The 19,463-nt window shown below is 35.5% G+C and overlaps 1 protein-coding gene across 2 annotated transcripts in view; it reads right to left on the bottom strand.

Moving 5' to 3' along the window:
• The window catches only part of ADGRL4 (adhesion G protein-coupled receptor L4), a 120,893-nt gene that overhangs the window by 29,096 nt on the left and 72,334 nt on the right, over positions 1–19,463 (bottom strand). For both annotated transcript variants that reach the window (XM_057715333.1, XM_057715341.1), the window contains 5 exons: positions 16,052–16,257; positions 10,407–10,580; positions 8,842–9,045; positions 6,573–6,793; positions 6,377–6,443 (listed from right to left, as the gene is read on the bottom strand). In XM_057715333.1, the coding sequence (XP_057571316.1) occupies positions 6,377–6,443; positions 6,573–6,793; positions 8,842–9,045; positions 10,407–10,580; positions 16,052–16,257 (872 nt within the window). The remainder of the gene's footprint in view (positions 1–6,376; positions 6,444–6,572; positions 6,794–8,841; positions 9,046–10,406; positions 10,581–16,051; positions 16,258–19,463) is intronic.

Genomic DNA, 19,463 nt, shown 5'->3' with positions numbered 1-19,463 from the left:
AGGAATCCAAATTGGAAAAGAAGAAGTAAAATTATCACTCTTTGCAGATGACATGATACTATATATAGAAAACCCTAAAGACTCTACCAGAAAACTGCTAGCACTCATTGATGAGTTTAGTAAAGTAGCAGGATACAAAATTAATGCACAGAAATCTCTTGCATTCCTATACACTAACAACGGAAGAGCAGAAAGAGAAATTAAGGAAACTCTCCCATTCACCATTGCAACCAAAAGAATAAAATACCTAGGAATAAACCTGCCTAAGGAGGCAAAAGATCTGTATGCAGAAAACTTTAAGACATTGATGAAAGAAATCAAAGATGATACACACAGATGGAGGGACATACCATGTTCCTGGATTGGCAGAATCAACATCGTGAAAATGACTGTACTACCCAAAGCAATTTACAGATTTAATGCAATCCCGATCAGATTACCAATGGCATTTTTCACAGAACTAGAGCAAGAAATCTTACGATTTGTATGGAAACGCAAAAGACCCCGAATAGCCAAAGCAATCTTGAGAAGGAAAAATGGAGTTGGTGGAATCAGGCTTCCTGACTTCAAACTATACTACAAGGCCATAGTGATCAAGACAGTATGGTACTGGCACAAAAATAGAAAAGAAGATCAATGGAATAGAATAGAGAACCCAGAAGTAAGCCCAAACACATATGGGCACCTTATCTTTGACAAAGGAGGCACGAGTATACAATGGAAAAAAGACAGCCTCTTCAATAAGTGGTGCTGGGAAAATTGGACAGCAACATGTAAAAGAATGAAATTAGAACACTTCCTAACACCATACACAAAAATAAACTCCAAATGGATTAAAGACCTACATGTAAGGCCAGACACTATAAAACTCCTAGAGGAAAACATAGGCAGAACACTCTTTGACATACATCAAAGCAACATCCTTTTTGACCCACCTCCTAGAATCCTGGAAATAAAATCAAGAATAAACGAATGGGACCTCATGAAACTTAAAAGCTTTTGCACAGCAAAAGAAACCATAAACAAGACTAAAAGGCAACCCTCAGAATGGGAAAAAATAATTGCCTATGAAACAATGGACAAAGGATTAACCTCCAAAATATACAAGCAGCTCATGCAGCTTCATACCAAAAAAGCAAATAACCCAATCCACAAATGGGCAGAAGACCTAAATAGACATTTCTCCAAAGAAGACATACAGATGGCCAACAAACACATGAAAAGATGCTCAACATCACTAATCATCAGAGAAATGCAAGTCAAAGCCACAATGAGGTATCACCTCACACCAATCAGAATGGCCATCATCACAAAATCTGGAAACAACAAATGTTGGAGAGGGTGTGGAGAAAAGGGAACTCTCCTGCACTGTTGGTGGGACTGTAAGTTGGTACAGCCACTATGGAAAACAATTTGGAGGTTCCTTAAAAAACTACAAATAGAACTACCATATGATCCAGTCATCCCACTCCTGGGCATATACCCAAAGAAAACCATAATCCCAAAAGAAACTTGTACCATAATGTTTATTGCAGCACTCTTTACAATAGCCAGGACATGGAAGCAACCTAAATGCCCATCAACAAATGAATGGATACAGAAGATGTGGCATATATATACAATGGAATATTACTCAGCTATAAAAAGGGATGAGATGGAGCTATATGTAATGAGGTGGATAGAACTACAATCTGTCATACAGAGTGAAGTAAGTCAGAAAGAGAAGGACAAATATTGTATGCTAACTCACATATACGGAATCTAAAAATGGTACTGATTAACTCAGTGACAAGAACAAGGAAGCAGATACAGAGAATGGACTGGAGAACTCCAGGTATGGGAGGGGGCGGGGGGTGAAGGGGAAACTGAGACGAAGCGAGAGAGTAGCACAGACATATATATACTACCAACTGTAAAATAGTCAGTGGGAAGTTGTTGTATAACAAAGGGAGTCCAACTCGAGGATGGAAGATGCCTTAGAGGACTGGAGCAGGGAGGGTGGGGGGGACTCGAGGGGGGGGGCGTCAAGGAAGGGAGGGAATATGGGGATATGTGTATAAAAACAGTTGATTGAACCTGGTGTACCCCCAAAAAAATAAAATAAAATAATAAAAAACAAAAAAACAAAAAAACAAAAAAACAAAAAAAAAAAAAAAAAAAGAAGGGCTTACAGGGCTGCTTGGGAAACACTCAAGTTCACACTAAGAATCCACTGTATGTAAAGTATACTCTGCTTCTGGCCCCATCCATTTGCTTTCTCCTCATTGATACTATAGTGGGGAAGGGATAATTCTTATATTTCCTTTGTTCTCCCATCAGACGCAGACCACCCAATTGACATGGTAAACAATGATATGGCTTGGCATCCTTTCCTACCAGAATATCCCCAAACATAGGATAACAATTTTCAATTCAGTAAATCTGTGTAGATGACTGTTGGGTGGCATGGTTGATTCTAGAATATGTCCCTCCTTGGATAGAGCTCAGCTCCTCTGCTGCTGCGAGCTAGAAGGGTCTGATCAGCTCTTGCTGATGGAGAGAGCTTCACGACATCTCTTTGATTTAGGTTGGTTCTTATTACTGCTGGTGATCTTGGCTTATGTGATGGTTTCCACTTAGATGGTATATGTGATTTTTCTTAGTGTTTATAGTATTTCATTTCCATCTTGGCCCCTTCTATTTTTCAGAGAGGGACAACCATGCCACCATTTAACATCACCTGTACTCAACCTATTCTCTTGCTGTGTACAACTTCACTTGACCTGACAAACTTCTGGGCAGCACTACAACTTTTCTTCCCTTTTCTAACTTTTCTGTGCTTATAGGGTAGCTTAAGCCTTTGTGTGTTCCACACCCCCACCATCATTTTATTCCCAGGTACACACTATAATAATCCTTTTCATCCCTGCTGTCAAGGGGAGAGTCCAATAAGCGAGCAGCCTACAGGAAACTAAAAGCAAGTCTAGGCTCTATGTTCACACTTGACCCAAAGTCAGGGGACATATGTCAAGCTGTCATAAAATTGTTCATGCTCTGCTCTTGTACATCAAAGAGACATGAAAATTGCACATTCACATCAATCTGGGTTCAGGATAAGAGTTTTACTCTTTATGATTCCATTCTCTACAGACCTTTTGGAGTCCTCCTCCAGAACTTGTCTTTCAGGAGATGGGGGAGCACGTTTTTTTTCTTCAGTGGCAGGGTAAGGAAAAACTTTTCATAGAGAACAATACACTCCCTCAAGGGCCAAGGACTCCAAACTCTGAGCCATGACCCTCTCAGCACCCCCTTTAGTCCCCTTACTGGGCTACAGCTGGTCCTACTGTCTTTTCGAAAGACCCATGGGAATTGTCAGGTCCAAACTATTAGTGGCTCTTTTTCAAATGTCTGGTGCTCAGTATTTCTTTTAGTTTAACTTGGAACTCAATACTAGTCTGGGACAATAGGAAAAGTTTTACTTAATATTGTTATCATACAGCTGAATGATAATAATAATAATTAGTAACAGTAATATGCCAGCATTAGCACTGAAAGCCAGAGATAACTAGAGTAAAAGAATTCACTTCCATTCAATAATTATATAAAGAATTTCTGCGCTTTTTAAAGATATAAAAAAAGATAAACAATGTTCAGTTTTAGACTAAAACTGAGGGGCCTTATCCATTTCATAAGTATCCAGAGCCTCTAGTTAAATGGAATGATTATCATGCGGAAACTGAATGGAAGATATATTGGTTCATTAACTTCAGACTAGGACAGCGTGATATTATTCATTTAGGCTTCTCAGAAAGTTTACAGCACCATTTTTAGATAAGACCATCTAAAGTCTGTCCATCTTATTATAAGATAATCCAAAGTTATCTTTTCCCTTAGAGAAGTAAAAGTAAAAAAATAATTTCAGTGAACACTTTCCATTTCTTACTTTATAGAAATATGCTCCTATTTTTCCTATTTTCAGGAAATTTTTAGCTATTTTCCTTTAAACTCTAAGAATCACTGATCCACAGAACTTTCACTTGCATAAAACAATATCAGAAAGACAAGAAGACAACCCTCAGAATGGGAGAAAATACTTGCCAACAAAATGGACAAAGGATTGATCTTCAAAATATATAAGTAGTTCATGCAGCTTAATACCAAAAAAGCAAATAACCCAATCCACAACTGGGCCGAAGACCTAAATAGACATTTCTCCAAAGAAGACATACAGATGGCCAACAAGCACATGAAACGATGCTCAACATCACTAATCATCAGGGAAACGCAAGTCAAAGCCACAATGAGGTATCTCCTCACACCAGTCAGAATGGCCATCATCAAAACATCTAGAAACAATAAATGTTGGGTGTGGAGAAAAGGGAACTCTCCTGCACCGTTGGTGGGAATGTAAGTTGGTACAGCCATTATGGAAAACAGTTTGGAGGTTCCTTAAAAAACTAAAAATAGAACTACCATATGATCCAGTAATCCCACTACTGGGCATATACCCAGAGAAAATCATAATCCAAAAAGAAACATGTACCATAATGTTCATTGCAGCACTATTTACAATAGCCAGGACATGGAAGCAACCTAAATGCCCATCAACAAATGAATGGATAAAGAAGATGTGGCACATATGTACAATGGAATATTACTCAGCCATAAAAAGGAATGAAATTGAGCCACATGTCTTGAGGTGGATAGACCTAGAGTCTGTCATACAGAGTGAAGTAAGTCAGAAAGAGAAAAACAAATACTGTATGCTAACTCATATATACAGAATCCAAAAAAAAAAAATGGTACTGATGAACCCAGTGACAGGGCAAGAATAAGGATGCAGATGCAGAAAATGGACTGGAGGACACAGGGTTAGGGGGGTGAGAGGCGAAGGGGAAGCTGGGAAGAAGTGAGAGAGTAGCATAGACACATATACACTACCAACTGTAAAATAGATAGCTAGTGGGAAGTTGCTGTATAACAAAGGGAGATCAACTCGATGATGGGTGATGCCTTAGAGGGCCAGGACAGGGAGAGCGGGAGGGAGTCACGGGAGAGAGGGGATATGGGGATATATGTATAAATAGAGCTGATTCACTTTGGTGTACCTCAAAAGCTGGTACAAAAGTGTAAAGCAATTATATTCCAATAAAGGGCTTAAAGAAGAAAAAAAAAAAAAAACCAATATCAGAGATGGTCCACTCTGCAGAGAAGGAATCAGTAAAATTAGAATATGTAGACAGTGCCTTCACACAAAATGCTCATATCAAGGGAACACATGAGAATACACGGATGGGACACATTCAGCCTCTGTTCTTACGTGGGTTGAAAATTTTGGAATTCTAAATTAACTCTGAAACTGTTTTAGCTGAAATCTTGCCAATGTTTTCTTTTTATATTACTAGCTTCATTGTGAGAATTATAAACAATTTTCTGTGATGATTAGGAAATATAGTCTCTGAATGCACTTTATTTTACCTGCACCATTAAAAAATAAGCCTTGATGAAAATTCTCTGCTTTGTATTTCAAGTCTTTCCCTATTTAACAGCTTTCTCACAACCACAGAAACACATGGGGAAAGAGTGAGAGGAAAAAAATTCCAAAAAGATAGCTAGCTTATGGTCAAAACATATGGGACAAAGTTGTCCAAAATATTGTCACAACTCATCCATTGACAATTCATTCTATAGTAGAGCCTTGTCAGACCTCCCAGATTCATTGACAGACTATTATATTCAGAATGGCTTTGAAAACTTACAGCACTTAGAAATGCTCTGGAGATATATAAAAATGTCTTTATTTAGAATGGAACATATAACACCTGCCAAATTTGTAGGTTTGAAACCACTTCCAATAAGAATTAAAAGGCCCTCTTCCCAGCTGAAATAGGGCTATCAATATACGACTTGTCTCCTCATGGGAAATAGTGGGTTCTTGTCTCTGATGTCGCAATTTAGTTTAAAATCACTTTCATGATGACAGGGTACATAAGGATGATAAAACTATAAAGATGACAGCCTAATCTTCAAAGATCACTGATCATTGATAAAAGATTAAATAACGTAAACATCTGAAATGCCAGATTATCAGCTGGTTGGCACACTCTCAGTATTGAAGTATGCTGAGACACTACTGATAAGTGAAAAATGCTTTTCCTACATGTAATGCAAAAATACATCCTCCCAAGAGGGGCAAATGAATTGTAATAGCTTTGGAGTTTAAAATGTGCATTTTTTCTCAATAGTGATGTAATATATGTAAAGTGTTAATAAATGGTTTATTGTAAAGTGCTCAAAATTATTTTTCCCCTCAAAATAATGCCTGATTGTTGAGAATTTTCAGCACCCTTAAGTCATAAGTTTTTTGAATTGTAACCACAATTTAAAATATACTTACAAGAATGATTAGACATGCTGGTCCTATAAAACTCCAAATAAAGTTGTTTTCTGTGCTAAGCCAACATCTGAAAAGTAAATAAGAGATAAAATCTATACATTTATTTGTATGTATTTCAACAAAGCAAAATTTTCAGTGATATACAAAGCTTATTCAGAATCCCATTTCAAATATTTATGAGATCATCTTAACTTACACTTTGGTGGTGCCGTAATATCTATATCCCAATGATGCTGAAAATCCAACTACCACAGCTGGGCTGAGATAACCAAAGATATAAAAATTCTTGTGTAAAAATCCCTTGTTGTAGATGACTCCTACAACAATGAGATAGAGGTGGATGCCTTCAATGCACATCCATGCAAAGGCAGCTAAAAAGAAGTAATGCAGCAGCCCAGCAATGATGGAACAGAAGAGCTAGAAAGCAAAGAAAGAAAGAAACCATAAGCAATGTTTACTTTAACATTATTGTAACATAAAATCTTGACTTTCTTCATAAATTATGCCATTTTACATAATGCTTAATCACATCAAAATATCCTTGTCAAGTGTCAGTTTTTTAAATTGTACCACTTCCACCTGATTTAAAAGAACAGTGGCTTCATCAAAGTGAAACATTCACCAGCCCTATAATATAACTAAGTTGCTATTCTTGTCCAGAGATTTATACTTTTTATACATTTATATTCTGTGATAAATTGTGGATTAATCATATGTAAATCATGATTATCTCAGTGACTGTTATGATTTGAGGTGATTACTGATTTGGAGATGCCTTTACTTTAATCATGCTCAAAGAATGAAAATTACTGCTAATACTGTGTTAAACAAAACATAATAAATAATTAAGAGAAAGCACTGAAATTTACAAAACAGACAAATGATGATATATTTTACAAAAATCCCCATTATACAATCACTGTAAGTTATAAGATTATCAGGTAAATCTGAGATGGATTTCAGTTGGATATTATTTATTAGTATTGACTTCACATTTAGAACAAGTGTTAGCCTCATAAGAAATAACAGAAAATGAAGTAGTTATACACTTCTGTATTAACAGAACTAACACAGTCTATTACTGGTGAGATAACATAGCAACATTTATGTAATTTCACTTAATAAAAGAGTATAATTCAAGCATAATGAGATTAGCTACTAAAATATATTCGAGAATACGATATAAGGTTGGGGATGGTGATTTAAATTTGGGAACCACTTTAGTGAGGAAGTGAGATTTGAAATATGGCTTTAACATGGAAAGAATCTGATAAGTGAAATAGGATTGAAAATAAACACTGTAAGGAATAGTTTTGTGGTGAGGATGATGGTGAGATGAAGCTGAAGGAGGAATTAGGCACTGGAGGATAGTAAGAGGTACACAGAATTAACAGATGTTATAAATACCACTGCAAAACCAGCAAACAAAAAGATACGGCGTTTACAGGGTAGCATATACTATTTAAAATAGGTGCTTTGTGGCATCTATTTCAGAAGAAAACCTTGATAACTGATGGTTAGTCTCAGTACTTGAAAGATTACTAATAAGAATGGAAATATAGAGGCAATTTAATGTTTTGTGCAATGCTGATGCACTTCTCTGGTCTCTAACTGCCGGGCGGGTTGCAGCTGCTGCACAGGAAAGCCACTGACTGCTCACCTTTCCCGCAGCTGCTGACAGCATTGACTGAGCACAGCAAGACATTCCTGTTTTTGAGAGACCTGCCATGTGACTCTGGCTGAGGGTCTTCTCAAAGGACTCCCTGACAGGCAAGCTGAGCTTTCCTTAGACTTGCACTGCTGTGTAAGGTGCTGCTACCCACTCATCCTTTCTCCTTTCTTTCCTTCCCTCAGGCTCAGACATGCATCTTGGTCTGATGGCTCTCCAAGTCTCTCTCTTTGCATTTTCTCTCACAGCCATTTCACCTAATAAATTGATTGCTTGTTTTATCCCATTTTAGTGTCTGCTTCTAGGACGACCCAGACTGACACAGCATGGGAACTATTTGATAAGGTTCTAGATCAATGATGGTAGAAAATGGTCAGAAAAGTGCTGTTACTAGGTTGAGCTAATTTATCCTATTTCATCCTGTGAACCGTACCCACTTTTGTGTTGTGTCTCTGTCTTAAACATTATTTCCAGCTCTCTCTCTCCTCTCTGTTTTTGTTTAATGTCCATGTGAAAACAAACCAAACCAAAATAAAAAACAAAACAAGGTTATTTCTTCAGTTTGTTGCCAAGTTTTTACAGTTTATCATAATGAGGGCCACTGTGGTTAATGGAATTAAAAAGCATGTTGCTTAGATACATTAGCATTCCCAAACTTAGAAAAGCCTTAAGAACAAAGTATATAGTGTGTTTACCCCATTAAGCCTTTAATTCCATTTCATGTTTCTATGACATACATATTGAGGAAAGTAAAAATTTAGAAAATAAAAATAGAGAGTAAGGGAGATCTACATACCTTATTAGTATTTGTATTGATCCCAACAAGAAAAACAAGTTCAGCAAGGAATAGGCTACAGCAGAGATTTTTGTGAATTGTTGTCCTGGTGCTTTGAATTTCACTGAAGAACCAGAAGGTAAAAATGCATATGGCAAGGCAAATCAGTGAAATAATTATCCCTAGTTGAGTGATCCTTGTAAGAATATTATAATCTTTAATACCCTAAGGGAAAATAATAATACAGCTGTTAAGAGGATAACTCAGTAGCTCGTCAAAGGAACTACAACATATAATGAACTTCCTTTTTTGGTGAAACATTAATCAAACTGTTCATAAAATGTAAAATTCAAACGTGCATTTAGATAAGAAAATTTTGTACTTTTGAAAATGATCAACATTCAGAGAAATCTGATATAAATCACATAGCATTTTAACAGTTCTGTAATTAGTGATTTTTTTCCCTACGCATAGTATATATTAGTATATGGTTTAACAATGTTATCACCATCAGTTTCCTGATATTAGAAAGGCGATTCATTATTGTAATGTGAAAATGGTTAATTAAAACAGGTTTATCAGTGGTAAGAACAAGTCATTTCTATGCAGTAATTCATTTAAAGACATTACGCAAAGGTATCAGAAATGCTGTATATATAGAATAACAAAACAGTATAGTTGAAGACTTTGAAATGGGAAAGGTTGGTTTCATTCTAACCAGATGGTTTTAAGAGGGATCTTTGTTTATTTAACATTCAGAAAAAAAAATCACCTTTATCACTGACATATGGTTAGGCAGATTTATTTAGTCATGATACATATTTGATGGATTCTTAGTATTGTATAGAAATGAACCTGTAACCTAAAGATTCCAATACATAGATATAAAATAAAAAATTATATAATGTAAAAGCAAGATATTACTAATGTAAAATACATATTAGGAAGCTATTCACCTTAGAGAGATTCTTCATGTTTAAAACTCTTGTAGAGTTCTACACTATTAAAACATGGTATTTGTTATGAATGTGCTAATTCTTATTGACCAGGTATCAAATATTTTTAATGAATTTGTCATCAGTAAAAATAAACTTTCAATACAAGGGAAAAATCCTTAAAGTCCATTATACTTTGAAATGTATAAATATGGTTCTTTTTTTTTTTTTGGCACACGGGCTTAGTTGCTCTGTGGCATATGGGATCTTCCTGGAGCTAGGATCGAACCCGTGACCTCTGCATTGGCAGGCGGATTCTTAACCACTGCACCACCTAGGAAGCCCTAAATATGGTTCTTAAAGCAGCATTAAAAACTAAAAGTCAATGGATAGATATCTAATACACAATCTATTAGATATTACAGATTAGGTAAGTCTTACACTAAAAATAACCAAAGATCCAAACTAGATATGCTATAGAAAGTAGGTAAGAAAAGAAAGACTGAAAAAAAGGTAATGTTGAGACTGTATCAATAAACTGAATATGCTACTTTCACCCAAAGAAAACACAAAAATTAAATATTCTCTTAAATGATATACAGGGGAAAAAAAAAGACAGAGTTATAAATATGAATTGGGAAATTGCCTTACAACAGAAGAACCAGAAGACATCAAAATTGCAAAATGTGTCAGGTGGTTACAGCGGCACGAGGTGTGGGTCTCATTGGAGTATGTCAGCTCACAGCCCTCTGAAGACCAGCTGCCATTCATGTTGTCAGGTAAGTAGTTCCAAAACGCACACCGACTCCTATACTTATCTGTGGTCTGAAAAAAGAGACATTTTACTGATGGGAAAAAGAGAAAAAGTTACACATATGATATCGTTTTGGTTATATTTAAAATACCATTTTGCACAGCAATATAATTAAAACCATGCCTAAAAAGTGAAGCATAAAATCAACACTAAGAAGTGAATGCTGCTGTTGTGTGAAAACACTGAAGTTAATATTGCAACCATGCTACATTTTATCAACCCTGTGTCACGAAGTTGTGAAAATTATTGTCAACTGAGATCATGTATGTCATTTAGAATGGTGCATGACATATCTTATTATCTTCAATAAATGCTTATTGAATATGCACTAGATAGTCATTGATCCAGGAGCTAAAAACACAACACTGAACAAAACAGAAAAGGTGTTTGCATTGTTGACCTTACATTCTAATGAGGAGATGATAAATTTTTAAACAAAATAAATAAGGCAGGGAAAGGAGAAAAAATAATCTGAGGAGGCTTTTACTATGAAACGATATTTAAGCAAATATTTCAGTTAAGTGAGAGTTTGAGCCCTAATGACCTGCGAACAGAGGGTTCTGGACAGTTGGAATGGAAAGTGGAAAAGCTTTGAAGTGAGACTCAGTGAAGGCCTTCCAGAAACATCTGGAAGGCAGTGCAGTTCCAGCAATGAATGAGGTAAAGGATAGTGAGTGTAAGATCAGAGATAGACAGGGGCTGATCAAATAGACTACAGGATGGCTGTTCAATAAATAGCACAGTTCTCCTTATCACATATTAATATTAATATTAATTAATCATATCACAATACCTAATTCACTGTAAGTTTTAATAAGTTATTCATAGAATGCTGTATACCTATACTTTTATATAACAATTTGTAGTTAACTAGGTGCTTTCTTACCTACTTTGTTTAATTTGATTCAAAACAGCCCTGTGAAGTGGGTGTTGTGTTAAGAGACCAAGAGATGTCAAAAAATATATTCAAGACTAATCACTGATAAGTGGAGTAAAACAGAGTCAAACTCAAATCTTCAGATAATTATTCATTAAAGAAAATATTAGTTGAGTATCAAATACAAGCACCGTGCTAGGAGCCAGGGATTCTCAGTTGAAAAGATAAAGCATCTGCCCTCAAAGATGACAGAAACCCAGATGATTTTAATACAGTCAGACAATTGCTTTAATGGCCTATATACAAAATCCAACACTTGGATCAATAGTTGGAGCACTGGCCAATTTGATTGGAGTAAGTCTAGGAAGACAGTGATTGAGCTAAAATTGGAGAGATGACAAGAAACTTTTTCAAAGAGGTCAAGTTATGTGAAGAAAATTGAAACTGTACATCCAGTTCTTCCCAAACAGCCAGGAACGTACCCAATCCCACTCTTGCTAAAACAAACAAACAGAACAGATAAGCTAGAGGAGTCAGAGGGACTCTAGAATTGAGGAACCAGAGTCAGCTGAGAGCACATCATTCACAAAACAGGGTGTTAAGTGAGGGTCTGTCTACATGCTGAGCATCCACCATCGCCTCCCACGTTCTTTTTATTCTCCTGATCCTTGCAGTGAGCTTCTATCTTTAGGCATGAGACTAAAAGTTTTCTGGGAAACTAAAGGCCCAAGAGGAATGACGTTTAAGTAGTGATCTTCAGGATCTTCCAGTGCGATGGCCAGAAAATAGCCTGATGATAACTCTCTAGGGAAGCACACCACTACAACAAGCCACCTGAACACATAATCATCTTTCAAATGTCTCATTATTAGATATGGATGGATGGCCATGAACCACCAGACCTCTAAGGACATGAAAGACAAAGAACAAAAAGCCAGCAAGCCAAAGAGAGGAAATCAGGAGCAACACAATGGAGGGAGTAGAAAATAGGTTTTTTAAAATATAAATGCTACCACAGAGAGATACTGCACCCATGAAACAAAAGCAGAGTTCAAAAAATAAAGGTTTCCAGTTATAATTAAGTATAAAGTAGAAATAAAATATGTTAAAAAAATTAAAAATGTAAAAGAAAACTTAAAAAAAAAAAAAGGCCTTAGAGGCTCAGGTGGGGAGTCCAATATTTACATAATAGGTATAACAAGAGAAGAGACCAGAGAGGAAGAAATTACCAAACAAATAATAATAGAAAATTCCCTAAAACTGAAGGCAACATATTTTCAGACCGAACAGAATCACATAAATCCTGGTACAATGAATGAAGAAAGATCTACACCAAGGTTCATCTTTGATTGAATCCTGAGAATAAAGATAAGATCTCAAAAATGTGAGAGAGAAAGAGAGACATCATATGCAAAAGAATGTAAATTTTAAGTAAAATATTAATTGTATGCGACTTCCCCAGGTTAACCTGGAAAGCTAAAAAACAATGAGTAAGGTCTAGAAAATTCTGAAGAAAAAATTATTCACAATTTATAACTCTATACCATGGAATTTATCTAACAAGTGCAAGGATAAGACAGAAATATAGTATATACTTATCTAACAAGGTAATGCAAGAGCTCAAAAAATTGACTTTCTGGGTACCTTTCTCAAGAGTCACTGGAGAATATGCCAAAATACAGAGATAAACCAAGAAAGAGGAATCACTGGCTCAGGGAAACACTGAATCTGCCACAGGAGAGAGGACAGTTGTATGTCCAGGATAATAGTGACAGGGATGTCTAGGCTGATAGCTGTATAGCAGGCAAAGGGTAGACCACCCAGAAAGGATCAAGTTCACAGAGGCCTAAAAAGTATGTCTCCAGAACATTAATTTAGCTGATAATCTTATGTATTTGAATGTTTTATAAGGAGATTTATAGTACTGTCAGAAAGTTTGGGAACTAATTAGTAATGGATAAAGAGAAATCAAAGCAAGCTAAAGAGAGGAATTTACTAACACCAGGAACATGATTCAGCCTCATGATTCAGCTGTATATTACACACTGAAAACTGATTTAACTCAAAATTTGATGAAGCATGGGAGGATGAATAGTTGGGGGAGTGTGTGGATCAGTGGGGGAGATATGTATAAGAAAAGTAAATCCACATTTTCTATAAATGAAAGGCAATAGATCATACCTATTTTTTTAAAGCTTAAAATAAGAGGAGTTATTGAGTTTGAGGTGAAGGAGGCAGAAGGTCAATGGAAAGTGCTTTCCCTTTTTCATAGGAAGCCAGAAACTTGAGCCTATTTGTTAGCTGAGACACTGGGACTAATGTGGAGAGATTCAGGAAAGTGGAGGTAATGGACAAAGCATAATTTCTTGGAGGTAGGTTGGGGAGAGATTCAGAGAACAGCATTGGGCAGGAGAGTATCAGAGCTTCTGTATCAGAAGCACGGATTCTGGAGAAAGACTGTGGGTATGAAATCTTGTTTTGTCAGTTGTTGCTAAGTGACTAGGAGAAAGTCATTTAATTTCTCAGAGTCTGTTTCCTTACCTGTGAAATGGAGATAACAGTACATACCTCATAGGGTTCTCGTGAGAATTAGAACAAAGTGTGTTCCCATGTAAACATTACTAAAGTATGGATTGCTATAATTATTATCATTGTTATCTGTATTATTATAACAACTATAATTAATATTCCTCCAAAGCAGGGTCCCCGGCCTGTTAGGAACTGGGCTGCACAGCAGGAGGTGAGCGGTGGGTGGGTAAGTGAGCTAAGCTTCAGCTGCCACTCCCCATCGCTCCCCATCGCTCACATTACCTCCTGAACCATCCTCACACCCCTTCCTGTCCGTGGAAAAATTGTCTTCCACAAAACTGGTCCCTGGTGTCAAAAAGTTGGGACCGTTGCTCTAAGGTAATGAAGTATATAGTAGTTGGTGAAATTACAAGTAAATTATCAGGGAATCAGGAAGTGGAAGGTGTTATATTTGAGATACCTTTGATTTTCCTAGAGAATAAAATGGAATCCAAATTTTATTCTCAGAGGGAAGCCATGGATTAGGTAAATGCGTTGTTAGAAGAAAGTGATAAAACTTCAGAGTAGTCATCACTTTGAATGGGAAAATAACTTGAACAGAGAAGAAGATTAAGGATATCAAGTTTTCTCATTAACTATAGTGAAGAACTTTTGTGTAAATGTGTGTTTTGTTTTGTTGCTGTGTCAAACAGATATTGGCGAAGTGGGTTGCCCTTGGCACCTCTTCAGCTGCCAAAACATTCCACTGATAAAAACTGTAGAAAAACCATGAAACCATGTAAAAGAACAATGTTTGTTTTCTAGTATCAAAAGATCATTTGCATTTAGCATTTGAAAATATCTAAATTTAGTTTCCGTTCTTCAAACATTTCACACCTTTTTCCCTCAACAGAATGCCGCCAATATTTAGGTTTGAGCTACTATTTACTTGCATTTTCTATACATCAATTTCTCTCTACATCAGATGTCTTTCTTTACAGTGACACATTTGTACTCTGTGTAAGCATATAAAGTGGCACCTCGATATTCACAGGGGATTGATTCCAAGACCTCTGCACATTCTTAAATCCAGGTACTCAGGTTACTTATGTAAAATGGAGTAGTATTTGCATATAACCTATGCACAACCTTCCGAATACTTTAAATTATCTTTAGATTACTTATAATACTCAATACAATGTAAATGCTATGTAAATAGTTGACAGCCTGCAGTAAATTCAAGTTTTGCTTTTTGGAACTTTCTGGAATTTTTTCCCTTGAATATTTTCCATCTGTGTTTGGTTGAATTCACAGATGTGGAACCTGTGGATACGGAGGGCTGACTGTGTGTTCTTTTAGTCTCCTGTTTCCCATAAACAACTTCAAGGTTCTCCAAATAGAGCTTCTGAGGCACTTTAATCATATTCTAGGACTGAAATTCAGTTGAAAGCCCAAGAAACCATCAATTGTAAAAATGCAGCAAACAATGTAATTTTGAGTTTTCCTGTTCACTTTCAAGTCTATAAAAAATCTAAATACTTGGCTATTTCTAATCATTTTTTTTAATTCTATGGTTTTAATTACACATAGGTTTGAAAAAAGATTTAGAATAACAATAAAAGAGTAAAGTGGTCTCAGGTGATTTCTTTATGAAATATTATGAACTTCTCTGTGATTTCACTTTAATCAGCATCCAAATCCTTGCAAGTATTATTTTATATGGCACTTATTAACCAAACACCTCCCTCATCACACAAGTAACATTTATCTCTTTAATACCTTTTTTATAACTTCTTCCTTGAAGGTACGGAGACTTCCAAAATGAACAATGTACTTAAAACTAAAACTAAAATGTAGCTTAATTACAGAGAATCAAATACATAAAATTCTTTGGCATTTATTAGAAAGTTTAAAAAGCATTGAAAGTACAAAAATATTTTATAGAAAAATTAGTTGAAACCACTTTACAAATTTCAATTTTGAATTTGTGTTTTTAAACTCAAGAACTCACATACAATTAAAGTGACACTACAAAAAAATACTCATTTTTTGAATGCTTCACAATCATAATCAATAGTCAACAGAAATACAACTTACCTTTATGTGGCTTAATGTAAATGTTATTTTTTCAAGTTCATACAAAGTGGGTGGGCTTGAGCTAATTGAGACAGAAATTACTGAAGAGATGACTCTTCCCTCCTCTTCAGCTTTATCATAACTTTGAGGTTCCAATAAGAAGTTGTCAGATGATGAAAACAGAGGACCGATGCTCTTATAATATAAAAATGCAACTGCAACACTGCCTGTCAATCAAATAAGTGTATTCAGTGAAATTCTTAAACATAAAAATTGACCAGGACAAAGGGAGTCATATAGATTCCCAGATAATGAAATGTGGGTCATAATATATCTATGCTTACATTGTCAAACCATAATAAGACATATTCTCTGACCTCTATGACTCTGAAACTGATCGTGAACTGCAGCATCTCCTTGGCATAAACTATATTTAGGAGAAAAATAGTCCTAGATAAATTTATAACCAAGTGCTGACTAAGAACCAAGGTGTAAAGTATATTCATTTGAAAAATAAAATTTTGACTTACTACTTTGCTGGGCAAATATATGAATTAGAAAGATATTGGGAGAAAATTATCAGAGATTTAAGTATTCAGAAAATTTAGAATTGAAAGAGTTGTGAGATGCCACCGAGTTCAACCTCACGCTCACTGAAATGTTTCCTATTTCAATTGATGACATAGTTATGCAATCTCAGGGTGGGGAATTTATTGCCTTTCCAGGCAGGCATTTATCCGAACCTCTGACACACCCCAAATGCAGCACATCTGCACATAACCGGATACTAGAAATGTTACCTGATCAGTATAGGCTTATCACGTGATTATTTTTCCCTTAGCCTGGATACTACACCTATTTTAAGGGATCTCAAATTGCCTTGATTTTTGTAGCAGCTCATTATCACTGATATTAAGTGTGTGAACAATTCAACATCGACATCTATTATCTTTTAAAATTCCTATTGTCACTTAGGTCACATTCCTTCTCTGTTGTACAGAATTAGGGACAGTAAATTGAGGAATTTATATTTAGAATTTACTCTTGGAATTTTAAGTTCTGGTTATAGTCATTGATCCTACTTGTGAGTCCCTGGGTAAACGTGCACTTTCTCACGTATAACATATGGTAGTGATATTCCCCCTGGCTACTTACTGGGATAAGGTGGACACCAAATGAAATTATACGAGAGAGTCTTCTGTAAAATGTAAGATGCTGTAGTAATATGATTATTGTTATACTTATTAACTAGAAACATTATACGTTTGCTTTAGAAACTTGGACAACTTAGGAAGAACTCTATCATATTCATTTGTTTCCTCAAACACCAGCAAATAATTTGAAAAGCATAAATTAATCAAAATCACTAATACAAATGTTGATAATGTCATCAAAAACAAAGGACTGTGATACAAAGCTGGAACCCTCCACATCACAATATCACACTGATAAATAATATTCTTTGGATATGGTTACATGAGCCAGAAGTTGCAGAAGTGTATACTATTCACATTTTCTATCTTAGTATAAAAAGGTACCCCAAGACACTGCTAAGAGGCTTGCTAAAATTCAGATACATTACATATTTCCCTAAACTGCCAGCCCAGAAAACTTACACCAAAGAAATAATGTTAGTATAAAGTGGTTGACCTAGTGAAATTATGAAGGCTCCAGGAGATGACAACTAGTCTAGCATTTGCTATGGACAGACCAGGGATGGAAGCAGAACCTAGAGACCTCTCAGGTGAACTTGACCTAGTCTAATTGATCAACCAGTTCATGCAACAGCAACTTCTCAGAGGTTGTAGTAGGGGGTGATCCAAAATCAAGTGAAGCACCAAAAAGATAATTTGGATTTAAAAATCTACTAGTCACTCCGATCCTTTCTAAAGGAAAATATTTAACATCAATTTTTGACTTTGGGTTAAAGGAGACTTATGCCGTGTAGAATGGTCCAAAATCCCTTTTTAATCTTTTTCTGAATATTGTTTCAGTATTTGTTTATTTTTATCATTTGGAACCTATTTTAACTCCCATGATTTCTCACTAATTCTAGGCCTGATCTGGCTTTTAACTCTCATGTCAGATCTGTACCTATTTTCAGTAAACTAGGGGTTCATTCACTAATGATAAGCATTAAAAATCAGTATATAAAAAAAGATTAAAAATCCGTCTGTGCCTCCCTTACTTTCCTAGTAATGACACTATGTAGCTTTTAACTAATGAATGTTTTTATTAATGATTTTGTCAATAAATGAATAACCACATGTAGATATCATCGAGTGGGTTTGATCTGTGTGTTATGGTTGCCCTTATTTTTAAGATTCAACCTTGAGGAAAACAAATTTTCTCCCTCTGCTTTCTTGAGAGCTGATATTACTGTCCCTTTCAAATGTCAGAGTTTGCATGCGTGATTATGAAATGTAACAAAACTACCATACACTCAGACAGCATCTCTTTGAGATATTAATTCCATGACAATTTCATCATCTGTCACTATGATAAGTATTTTCAATGTCTTTATTCTCAACTTCTAAATACTACTCAAATTGTCTTTGATAATACAACAGTTTAACACATTCTTTGGATCTGCTCCTAAATATTATGTGTGTGCTTAGTTAATTAGAATATGATGTAATGGGGTAAGAACCATGGGTTCAATGGCAGTATGGCTTAGTTATTTTTGCTTTTTATGGCCATCTGTTTCTTACTTTTGAATTAAAAAATGACAAGAAAAAATGGAGAAGATAATATCAATGGATTAGAAAAAATTCCCACATTAGCGCTGTAAAAATTTTTTTAAAAAGATGTTCTTCTGAGAATGAATATGCAACACGCTTTTCAACAATAAAGACCACATATTTTTTAATGAAATGATATCTGTAAAAGTGACATATGTGTATTAATATATATATTTTCCATTTGTATGTATGACTACCCATACATGCTTTGAGAAAATATTATAATTCAGGTTTTTCCTATTTTGACCTATACGGGAAAAACAACAATTCTTTTATCAGAGATTTTCTTTTTTCTAAGTGCATTGCACTACGAGAGCAGATAAATGGTTAAATTAAAATATCAGCTGCTAGTTTGCCTGTGGTTAGGTGACAAGGAAAAGCTGGTCAGGGCTGATTTCTTTGTTTACTCCTTCCCTTCAAGTCTCAGTTCTGTATTATCTGTTGATGTACATAGAGACAAATCTGTTAAATTCTTGGGTCTTAGTTCCATTATCCATAAAATGAGGATAGTATGTTAGATAATCATAAAGTCACGTGCTACTTCTTGCATTCTCGGGTCCCATTTCTTAAGAAATCCTGACTTGAGTTTAGTTGAAGAGTTTACTGTACGAAGACTAAGAAATGCATGGAAGAGATCCAAGCTTCTACCTTTTTGAACACTATCTCTATTTGTCTTCCTCCTACAATCCCAA

Source organism: Hippopotamus amphibius, chromosome 1 (genome assembly GCF_030028045.1).
Source record: "Hippopotamus amphibius kiboko isolate mHipAmp2 chromosome 1, mHipAmp2.hap2, whole genome shotgun sequence".
Lineage (NCBI taxonomy): Eukaryota > Metazoa > Chordata > Mammalia > Artiodactyla > Hippopotamidae > Hippopotamus > Hippopotamus amphibius.
Note: the sequence above shows the minus strand (reverse complement) of the source record. Positions and strands in the feature narration are given on the sequence as shown.